The sequence below is a fragment of the Ochotona curzoniae genome, unplaced genomic scaffold, assembly GCF_017591425.1.
Source record: "Ochotona curzoniae isolate NIBS_2020 unplaced genomic scaffold, NIBS_Ocur_1.0 contig_2723, whole genome shotgun sequence".
Taxonomy (NCBI): Eukaryota; Metazoa; Chordata; class Mammalia; order Lagomorpha; family Ochotonidae; genus Ochotona; species Ochotona curzoniae.
Window position 1 is genome coordinate 9631414 of NW_024465573.1, and position 12305 is coordinate 9643718.

Genomic DNA, 12305 nt, shown 5'->3' on the forward strand with positions numbered 1-12305 from the left:
AGCTCACAGCAAGTAAGTTGTTTCTGCTGGCTTTTATCTTCCATAGTCCCTATGGTTTAATGCATTATAGCCTCCTGTGCTCACAATACTTGAAAGAGAAACACACACATACACGGAAAAACAATTCCCCATATGTTATAATAATTATTTTTACAGAGCTATACACAGGATTCTGTGGAAGCAGAGAATAATAAGGGTACCAAATCCAACCTGGGTTATATGATTAAGGAGGAATTATACTGAGGAAGTGATACTGTGTCTGATATATATTGGATGCATGGAAGTACTTTTCACACAAAGGAAATTGGTTCAGTGGCATAATGGCAAGAAACAGCATGTTGCCCTGTGTTTCGGGAGCTATACATAGCATTCTATGCTCGTAGCTAGACATACATGATTATGATGAAATTATAAATAGACATACTTTTTAAGAGCCCAAAATTGTACCTGCTTTAACCACAAACCTCATAAGCCTCTATTAAGCACTTGAGTCCTTTTACCCGCTCTTGCCTGAGATAGTTTTGAACATGTAGATTTAAGATAATCGTCAAAGTGAAATGAATCAGACAGAAGGCAAGTAAGCAGAGTCTGTAGGATGTTGTCATAGTTACAAAAGGAAAACGTAATTGATTCGAAGAAAGTAATAGGAACAGGATAGAAAGATGACAGTGATCTGTCTCCCTTGTACACCACGAGACAGCTCTATTTAGGCTTATTTGGTCAAAGCAACTAGTATTTGCTTTGGTTGTTTGAAAGTTTAAGTTTTATTTGATATTTCTTGTAATTATATTTCACTGCTAGGCTGAAGTGGACTGCCATAGATTAGAATTAACCAACAGGAAGAATCTTGAGATCTGGCATTCGATACGGTCATAGAAAAACAGGCACAGACTAAGTTGATTAAAAGAAGTGTTTTTGTTTGTTTGTTTGTCTTAAGAAGGGTTAAATCTGGATGCAGATTTTTTAGTCCATGGCCATTTGATAATGCTTCTTCATGTGCAATGGCAACAATTAAAACCACAATGGAGAAGGGAGTCCCTAGAGAGCATGGGTGTGAGTCTCAGATTCAGCACTACTGAAGTGTATTGACAGAGGTTTGTATCACGGAGACCCACTGACAAGTGGCAGAAATTTCAAAGGACATTGTGGATGTCAGATACTAATTTGATCCTTGCACAAAGCTCCACAGTTGAACTTATCTGCACTACAAAATAACATGTTCCTATAGCACAGTTGAAGTAAGACATTTGGGCCTGCAGAATCATAATTCACAAAAGAGCTTGCCCACCTCATTCAGAATCTCTCAGAAGAGATCCTGCCAGCAGCAGGTTGACTTGAGGCAGCCATCATTTCCTCTTCGTGGCTGCAGCCCAGTAATTCTCCAGAAGTTACAGGGAGATTGGATTCAAAAGTGTGTGAATAACCTTGATTTTTTTTTCAGTGATGCAAGAATGTCACTTTAATTTAGAGAGTGTAGACAGAGAAAGCTAACTGACCTATAATTGTAAAGCATCGGACTCTTAAATGTCATCCCAGACGTTCTCACATGCTCATGAGTGAAAATTCTCTATAATTATCTGAGAAAAGGATCTAATGGGTATCACATATTTTTAAATAAATGCACATGTCAGTGCAAAAGCTATGTGACTTATAAGATTAAACTTCATTGCACCCATATTTACTAAGATTTGTTTGCCATTTAGAAAATCACATTGCCTAATACCAGTGCCATGATATTGAGGTAACAAACACCGCCTACCTGGATCAGTGTGTGTCTGCAGCACGTCTGCATTCATGAGAATGTTACGAAGAAAACAAAGTCTTGGCTTTCTTGTGTCTTTTTTTATAGTTTTCCTATGAATTTACATATTTAATAAAATGTTTTATGACAAATTATTTTCCATTCATGTTATTTCATCAATTAAAAAAATCTTGCATGTAGGCATGTTAGAATACTCATGAATTTCACTTAAGTTTCACAAATAGGGAACGTATATAGTATTTGCTGCTAAAAGAATTTGAGAAACACATAGATATGCAGCATCCCTCAGTTCTGTATTCTTTCTCCAGGCTTGGCTAGGACTGAGAACGATGGGCATTTGGCCTGGGCTAGGTTAGGCTAAATTGGGAGCTTCATCGGGATCTAGCAGGAACCGAGACATTTGAACCATCTTCTGTTTTTCCAAAGCTATTGGAGGTGAGCTCTAAGGCTTGAACTGCCGCATGGGATGGTGGCATCATAGGCAGCAGCTTTGCTTGCTATGCCACATTGCTGGGCAAACTGCTTCTTAACACAATGACGTGGTTCTTTTTTTTTTTTTTTAAAGATTTTATTTTTATTATTTTTTTATTGGAAAGGCAGATATACAGAGAGGAGAGACAGAGAGGAAGATCTTCTGTCCAATGATTCACTCCCCAAGTGAGCCCAACGGCCAATGCTATGCCGGTCCGAAGCCAGGAGCCTGTTCCGGGTATCCCACGCGGGTGCAGGGTCCCAAAGCTTTGGGCCATCCTCGACTGCTTTCCCGGGCCACAGGCAGGGAGCTGGAAGGGAAGCAGGGCTGCCGGGATAGAACTGGCGCCCATATGGGATCCTGGCCATGCAAGGTGAGGACCTTAACCGCTGCGCCGCTGCGCCACTGCGCCACCGCGCTGGGCCCAATGACGTGATTCTTAATCACATCACATTCTTCATCATTTTACTGTTTACTTCATTGTAAGGAACTGAGACCCAGATTCAGTGTATCTGTTACTTTGTCTTATTTATTAGGGTTTTGCTGGCATTTTCTCCTTTCCTCAATCAATTGCTAAATGAAGACAAGGAGGGTAGGAAAGCATGCATGATATTCTTTGATTAGTGCTGTACTTAATCTGCTTTATTTCAGTTCGGAGCCAACTTGTACCACTCCAAAGTTAGGAAAAGCGAAGAAAGTACTCCTATGTGCCTAGGAAGAGAAAAAGGGATTAGTAAACCTCTAGGCAGTCCCTGATAACATGAATGGTGAAGACTTACATAATTTGTGCTGTGAATACGTGAAAATTACACTGGAGCTTGTAACTTGGATAAAAAAGTTAAGTAGGCTATATGATATACTTCATTAATTGATTGCTTGTGGCTGCAATTATTCAAGTCCAAGTGTTTTTGTGTCTAGAAACAGTTATGTATTAATACATTTGAAAGTTAACATTATAATTTCTTGTTCATACCATTTATTAGAACATAGATACTAGTAGGTATTTCATGTTCTAATATTGTCAATTTCAATAAATAAGTTATATAAATCAGTTATAAGAATCTTGAGTAAAATATGTACTAGAATGAAGTAACAACTGTGTCTTCATTTAGGACACACAATTTTATTGTAAGAAAAAGTTTACAATAATCCCAATAAAAATTATAATCTGTCATGACCTCATGTAGCATTCAAATCAATCTAGCTCTGGATGGTGAACTAGAGAAAATAAATTTTAAACATTTGATATTTAGGACGTAATAATCAGCATGTATCAGTTAAGCAACTAAGGGCTCTGAATGGAAATCTCTGAAACGGAACAAAGCAGCCGACTAGTTTTGGTTGGGATATACATGGTTCAACCACTGTTGGGTATGCCTACATTGCAATATCAAACTGCCTGTTCAGGCCCCAACTGTCCTGTTTCCAATCTAACTTCTTGTTAAAGTTCCTGGGAAGGTGACAGATAACGTCATCCATGTGGGAGATCCAGATGGAGTTTGTTTCCTAGCTGTGGCTGGGCCAGCCTCTGACTTCATGATTTTGGGGCAGTGACCTGGCAGAAGGAAGAACTCTGTCTCTTCTTTATACTACTCTCAAAAAAACATTTTTAAAAAAGTTCTTGGATCTAGATTTATATATTTACAAGGTCATTTTTTTATTGGAGAGGTAGAAACAGCTCTCTTCTGCTGCTTTAACTCTTTAAATGCATGCAAGGGACATGGCTACGTCAAACCAAAGCTTGGAACCCAGAGCAGCTAAGCCTGGAAACCTATCTACAGAAAGAGCAACTGGAATCGATGTACAGTGATCTTTCCAATCCTGAAAGTTATAGTCCTGTGACAGAATTACAATGATGCTTAAATCAAACACTTTCCTTTTCTCAAGTATCATTCTTTGAGATGACACTTTTATTATCCATTATTTTTTCTGAAAAGTACACAGACTTCACAGCACGAAGGTTCTTAAACACCTTCCCTTCCAAGTAATATAGGAAGAATATAAATGCTTTATTGGTGATGTACTTCTGTATAAAAAAAAATAACCCTAAAATGCAACATAAAAAATAACTGCATTTTCAACAGACTTTGTGGTTGTGGGGTCATAGGGGGCCTGCCTGATTGACTGTGTCTCAAGCATTTGCTTCCAGCTCCATTCTCATTTGACAGTTGGACTGAGGGAGGGTCCAATTGAAAAACTGCTCCCCATGACTGTTTTTAGGCCTCAGCTTCTTCATGATTTGGTCAAGCCAGCCATTTCAGTTAGTCATTCCTTGCACCTGAGAGATAACCTGAGCCAGACAGAGTCCCTACAGTGTGATGACTCTCTTCCGTTTGAGAAAGTAGTCCAGGAATTACAATTTCTCCTACCCTGTTTTGACAGTGTTCCAAACACTGTACTCGCAATGAAAGATGCAGTTAAAACCAATTATTTGCTATGTGGCTAATTTTGAACAAGTCATTTCCTAGAAACTCAGAAATTTCATTTTTCACTTAGAAAAAGCTAGAATTTTGAGCTCAGGAAATTGTATGGATGTGCTTTATAAATATTGCAATACTTTAAATAGTATTTACAGGATAAGAAAGACGGCAAAGGACATGTAAAAGGGGAAGGGGGAGAAAAAAGCAAAAAAATTCACTGTGTTTAGCCTTTGCATTCTTCATCTCTAAGATGGAGGAATAATTCATGCCAATGATAACTGCATTTTACAATATTATGCATGAAAATTACCAATCATGTCTGACATATGATTATACCGCAAGTAAATGTTATTACTCTTATAAACTACTTAGTATTAAACACAATTTATAGTTGGTATTATTTGATATTCAAAAGGTAATTTTGTTTACAATTAATATATCAACAGCAAATGAATAATCCATTTGTTTAAAGCCATAAATGATAGTTTTAGAATTTGAACTCATGGACATATTATCCTAAGCTAAAGAGATCTTGATTACATAAAGATATAATCATATGTTATTTTATATACTATAGGTATTTATAACTATTTCAAATTTTCTACCTAATATAGCAAACCAGGAATTGTTATTTGCATAATTTGATTATAAAAATTTCTTGATTTGAAAGGTTTCATGTATTCTAAATATCCATAAATGTATTTATTACAATGCAATAAGTACAAAAATGTGAAAACTATTTTCTCTATCAAAACGTTTGCTTTCCTTTTTCTTAACAAGTAAAAGTTGTAAGTAAAAATTAATTTTAGAGAGCCATACTTTGTTTTTTTTGTTGTTAGTTTGTTGGAGTCTATGGAAATCTCAGCTAGTTTAGCAGAACTCAGAAAATATTTATCAGTGTGTGCCTATCCAGAGCGCTCAAATTTTATTTGGTAAATTTTTACTATAAACTCTTACTCCCTTTGTTTCATTGGAAGTACATAAAATATGCTGACAGAAAACACGTCAGTTTACTCTGAGCCTATTCTAAATATCAGATCTAACTTTTCCCTGGGTTTTAAAAAAATATTTAATTACCAGATAGGGGGCAAGGATGAGGAAGAAACAGCCTCATCAGCTGTAGCTGGTCCTGGTCCAAACCAAGAGCCAAGAGCTTCCTTTAGTTCTCCCACATGAGGATAATCTTTTGTGGATTTTTTTTGAGGGTGTCAATCTCTAACCGCTTAATAGCAATGCTGAAAATCTGTCTTCCTGAAACACAGTTCTACAATCATTAAAGTCAGTGGTTTGTGGAAAGGATGAGTTTGATCCCGGGAAACATTTGATGATTTCTGGAGTTCATGCTGGATGATTTTGGAATCCAGGAGCATGAGTCATGGATGCTGTGAGATATCCTATAATAAACACAACCAGCTTTATCTAAAACCATTATAGAATACAGCTTTTAATTGTCTCCAAAATCAAAATTCACTTAGAATGCAATTGATCCTATGTAAGTAAATGGTATTCTAAATTTTTATACATCTGCAGACTAGCATATATTCCATTAACACACATGCTTATCATTTTTCCACTCATGCTGACATTTGAAAACCATTTTTATTTCTGCTTTTCTCATGAATGCTTTATTGATTTCAAATTGTCATAGGAGTTCTCTGAATATAAACCAACTGAGTGAACTAACATTCTAATATCTGGCACAGAATAGGCAGTAAGATCTATTTCCAATTGTCCACCCTTTCTATGCCTTTTGTCTTCTTATCTCTGTATTTGCTGCATTCACATACCAAGTACACAAAATGCATGTGCTTTGAAATTCTAATTCCATTATTTGAGTTTTGAGGGCATGGTCAACACTAAAGAGAGTTTGAATGACTGAAAAAAGGAATATGTGCAGAACACCTGAGCATCAGTACCTGAGCATCAGTGTTTTCATGGCTGTAGCTCTGAGGCAGGTCGAAAGGACTGACCCATCAATTTACAATTTTTTTATTTGATTTTAATTTTGAATTTTTCCTATATTTTGGCATTCTGATAGTTTTAAGAAATTATGAAAATTATGTCATTTACCTTATGTCTGCCTTAGGAGATGAAAGGTATGGTTAATGTTCGCAATGTTTGATTTTGTTATGTATCTCATACTATTCAAAGCATCCTTAAAATTAATTTAAAAAAAACTGTGCATGTCCTACACTAACTAAAAAGAGTGCGATTTTCTAGGTAGATCTGCTTTTGGAAATGATCTGATTACAAACAAAGAGCAAGAATTTTAAATAAAGTGGAAGAAAAAAGCCAACAGTACAAATATTTTGAGAAATCTAATACAACATCCTTTTTTGGTCTTTACAGAAAGTGTAGACTATGGGCCTGTGTTTGTACAAGAACCAGATGATGTTATTTTCCCAACTGATTCTGATGAAAAGAAAGTAGCACTGAATTGTGAAGTTCGTGGCAACCCAGTTCCCACTTACAGGTAGAAAATCATCATAATTGTTCTCAAAAATTGTCAATGAAATTCTGATATATGTGATATGTACATGGAGTTTCATATTGTCAAGTAATTTTTACATATTTGTCTTTTTTTTTTAAATAAGATGGCTTCGAAATGGATCAGAAATAGATTTGGAGAGTGATTATCGCTACAGTTTGATCGAAGGCACCTTCATTATAAACAATCCAGTTGAAGCAAAAGATTCTGGTCATTATCAATGCTTGGCAACCAATACTTTTGGAAGTATTCTTAGCAGAGAAGCCATACTTCAATTTGCCTGTGAGTAAAATACATGATTTTCTATATATATTTTTCCATACATATGCATACAGATATACACATAATTTTAATTTTAAATTTAATTGCACAAAGTTTAAAATCTCTGACAACAATGAGTAAACTCATCATAAGGAAGAGGACTATGCAAATGATGTATCTTGGGAGACTATGATTATTTGAATTATTAACTCTTGCAAAGTAATAGCTGTTATGCCACTATGGGAGGTTGAGCACTATTATGGGTGTAGATCAAGTTTTATAATTTAAATATCTTTTGAAATCTATTCTCTTTGATTTTGAAAAATGTATTCTTTTTATTTTCAGCCTATAATAGTTACTGCTATTGATTTTTCAGAACTTAAGGACATTTTAAAAATTGTGTCTTGATCTCTGAAATGCTAACATTTTAGATCATGAGTTTTGCTCCCAAAAAGAAATACATCACATATAGTGTTTTATGTATTAATACACCACATAATGACATTTTAATCTGTGACTTGGCATACAACATATATTCTGGCAGTCTGAAATTATACTAACTAGTGATGTTATAGTTATTTTACTTTGTATAGATACATCCTATGATGTTCCCACAACAAATAGCCAGTGACATAGTTCTCAACATGTGTTTTTGTTGTTTATAATATTAGCTACATATATACTAGAATATAAACATTTTCTAAAATAAGTTGTGTATTTTGTTAGCTATATATATTGATTTATTAGAATCTCTTGAGATTACCCATGTATGATGAATGTTTGTGCCAACGAAGGCTAGGCTACCATGTGGAAAACTTATTCTTTAGTAAACAGTCTCACGTTAACTTAAAATCTTGTGGATTATGATTTTTAAAAAATAAACAGGAAGGTCAGGAATATCTATTATGATAGATGTAACTGTGTTGATTACATAAAGTATCGTAACCTGGTTTTCATGTTAAAATTACACCCTCAAGAATGTAATAATTGATTTTCTGTATATAATCTTTTTTCACATATCACTTGGGATAAAGTTAAAATCCAGATATGTTATTATAGAACTGTGAAGGAGAAAAATAAATCAAAATGAAAAAGGATTTACAATGAATAGCTTATTAAACACTCAGCCAGGTCCTAGAATAATCTCGTCTTTTAAAGTACGTTTGGCTAAGGAGATCATATAGATATGTTTGAAACTACCGATATAACATACTAAATCCATGATAATGATTTTGTAAAATATGGCATATTATAAAAAATTATAGTATATCATGGAAGCTAAAACCATTCACAACATGCTTTAGCAAAGTAACTTAATAAACCAATAACCTTTCTGTTGGGTTTCTATTCAATAGACCAGGAAACCAGAGTACATTTATACAAAGTTTCTATCTTATTTTTATCTTTGTTATCCATTACAGCTATACGGTTAGCAATAGGTCATGTATCGATTCTTTTCCCCTAGCAGAAGCAAATTATTCCAGGATTTCTTTTAAGCCAAAACCAATTTATTGGATGAGACCAGGTAGCCACAAAACTATTCCTTTAGTGACCAACTTTGAGCAACACTGACTCTTACCCATGCAGCATAAGGCTATGTTCAACTCATTTAGAGCAGTGTTATTAATTTTTAGCTTAAACATTATAAGCATAATGCATTCACTGATGGCATCTTATTACTGTGCCCGTCTGCCGTCATATACCACCTAACCTAGACTTTAAGGAAGATAGGCATAGGATTCCATACAGAATATGATTGAGGCAAACAGTCAGTTATTTACATGGAATGGGGCACTTGTATCCCTGAATTACTACAAATCCCAGAAGCCAGCCCCATTGTTTATACCTTAGGTTTAACTCTATTGTTTTTCCATGTGACCTTTGTAGATATTTTTGTAACTGTATAATAAATAGAGAAGAAATTTATGTTTAGTCAGAGGCAATTTTAATTATTGCAATTTTTGCAATTTTAATTATTGCATTGAGTAGGAGTTTGAACATAGTTATGGAATTAGGGGAAGAAGGCCAAGTTATTGAGAACAAAGAAAAGAGCCTTTAAAACGAAGATAAAGTGAGATTTAAAAACCTGGGTTTGGAGTACTTATTTTGGTACAGTAGATTAAGTCATTCCTTGGGATTCTCACATCCCATATTGACATGCTTAGTGCAAGTCCTATGTGGCACTTTCAGTTCAGCTTCCTGCTAATGCCCCAAGGAGGTAGTGATGATGGTCCAGGTTCTTGGGTTATGGTCAATGCCTCCAGAGACCTGGCAGAGTTACCAGGGGCTTGCTTCATCCTGAATAGTCCTGGCTGTCACAACCATTTGGCCGCTGAGCCCGAGATACTTCTCTCAGGAGGAAGATATCTCTCTCCCTATCATATCTCTTGTTCTGTGCCTTTCAAATGAATAAATAAATGCCTTTTTTTTTAAAGTTGGTGGCTACTACCTTTGTATCTTGATTTTATTATGTCCAAGTTCATACATAGATAACACAATAAAGCCACTATCCATTGTTACTAGATTTTTAAATATGTTTAGTGATTCCAGAATAATCACTCTATGTTATACATTTAAAGCTCAAATAATTTCTGTTTCATATCCATCAGGCACTATATCATTTTATATGCAATATATTATAGATACTTCAATAAATATATTTAACAAATTTAAATGATTATGAGAACATTTTTAAAATTTTATTTATTTTTACTGGAAGGCAGATATTTGAGAGAGAAGAGTGGCAGAGAGATCTTCTATCCACTGTTCATTGCCCAGATGGCCACAGTGGGTATAATTGAACTGATGCAAAATCATGGGCCAGTGCTCTTTCTGGGCTGTCTGTGTGAGGGCTTAAGGAACTGTGTCAATTTTCACTGCTTTCCCATGGTATAAAGCAGGGCGCCATACCAAAAGTGGAGAAGCTGGGACACAAACCATTGTCTAGATAAATGCTGATCGTACTTCAGGGAGCAGGGAATTAGCTTGCAGCACTACCCTGTTGGCAGTAATTGCTAAAACTTGTAATCATGCTTTGCTACACACTAATTAAATGTTTTTTTAAAGTTTTATTTATTTGTTTTAATTGTTATTAAAATTGTATTATGTGATACAGTTTTATAGGCACTGGGATTCCCTCCACCGCTCCCATAACCCTCCCCCCATAGTGGATTCCTCCACCTTGCTGCATAACCACAGTTCAAGTTCAGTTGATATTCCTTCATTGCAAGCATATACCTAGCATAAAGTCCAGCATCTTACTGTCCAGATAAGTTCAGTGGCTTCTTGGCGAGACCTTCTCTGGTCTGAAGGTAGAGCTAACAGAGTAAAGTTCCAGTCAGTTAAAAGCCCCAACAAAACATCAGCATCAATATACAATGTTATGGAATTAATTGACATAGTATTGAGTAAACAATATGTTAAAAATAATGCAAGTTCAATTCTTCAAAACACCTGGGTTGAGACAGTATCAAGGACAGGTTCAAAAAGTAACAAACAACCAAACAAAAATTACAGGTTAAATCAAGGCAAACATGTGGTATCTAACCTTTTGGGATTCACTCATTTCCCTTAGCATTATAGTTTCCAGTTGGGCCCATTTAGCCACAAAGAACTGCATTTTGTTTTTTTTAATAGCTGAGTAGTATTCCATGGAGTAGATGAACCAAAGCTTTCTTATCCAGTCTTCTGTTGATGGGCATTTCGGTTGCTTCCATGTTTTTGCAATTACTGATTGTGCTGCTATGGACATAGGGGTGCATGTTGGTTTGTCGTGAAACACGTGTTTTGGATATATTCCTAGAAGTGCTGTTGCTGGGTCATATGGTATGCAGATTTTGAGTTGTTTGAGTGTTCTCCAGACTGATTTCCATAAAGGCTGTACCAACCTGCATTCCCACCAGCAGTGGAGTAGGGTTCCCTTTTCCCCACATCCTCGCCAACAAGTGTCGTTGGTGTTCTTGTCTATGTGGGCCAATCTTGCTGGTGTTAGGTGGTACCTCATCAATGTTTTAATTTGGATTTCCCTTATTGCCAGGGAGCTGGAACATTTTTTCATATGTTTGTTTGCCATTTGGGCTTGTTCCTTTGTGAAATGTTTGCCCATTTCCCGTGCCCATTTCTTGAGTGGCTTGTTTGTTTTGGTTTTTTTAGTTGTTTTGGAGTTCTTTGTATATCCTGGAGATTAGCCCACTATCTCCTACATAGTGCGCAAAGATCTTCTCCCATTCTGTGGGTTGCTTTTTTACTTTGTTGATTGTTTCCCTTGCTGTACAGTAGCTTCTTAGTTTGATGAGGTCCCATTTGTTTTTTCTGTTCTTAACTGCTATTGCTTTTGGCGTCCTTCTTAGAAAGTCAGGACCTACTCCTAGGTCTTGCAGGGTATTTCCTACATTTTCTTGCAAGAGTTTGAAGGTTTCTGGATGTAGGTTTAGGTCTTTTATCCATGTAGATTGGATCTTAGTGTATGGTGATAGATGTGGGTCTATTTTTTTGTTTCTACAGGCTATCAGCCAGTTGTCCCAACAACATTTACTGAAGAGGCCTTCCATTTGCTTGGACTGTCATTGGTCTTTTTGTCAAAGATTAATTGGCTGTGTCTGTGTGGGTTCCCTTTTGGTGCTTCTATTCTATTCCATTGATTTTCTTCTCTATCTTTGTGCCAGTACCAGGCCGTTTTGATAACCACTGCTCTATAGTATGTCCAGAGGTCCGGAACTGTGATTCCCCCTGCCAACTTCTTGTTCTTTAGGATGGTTCTAGCTATTTGTGGTTTTTTGTGTTTCCAGATGAATTTTTGAATCATTGTATCCAGTTCCGTGAAGAATGTTTTGGGCAATTTGATTGGCATTGCATTGAAAGTGTATATTGCTTTTGGTAGTATAGACATTTTAATGATGTTGA

At 35.9% G+C, this 12305-nt stretch overlaps 1 protein-coding gene across 2 annotated transcripts in view; it reads left to right on the forward strand.

Moving 5' to 3' along the window:
• Window positions 1-12305, forward strand: part of CNTN5 (contactin 5) — a 1028052-nt gene that overhangs the window by 603890 nt on the left and 411857 nt on the right. For both annotated transcript variants that reach the window (XM_040976845.1, XM_040976846.1), the window contains 2 exons: window positions 7004-7127; window positions 7249-7424. In XM_040976845.1, the coding sequence (XP_040832779.1) occupies window positions 7004-7127; window positions 7249-7424 (300 nt within the window). The remainder of the gene's footprint in view (window positions 1-7003; window positions 7128-7248; window positions 7425-12305) is intronic.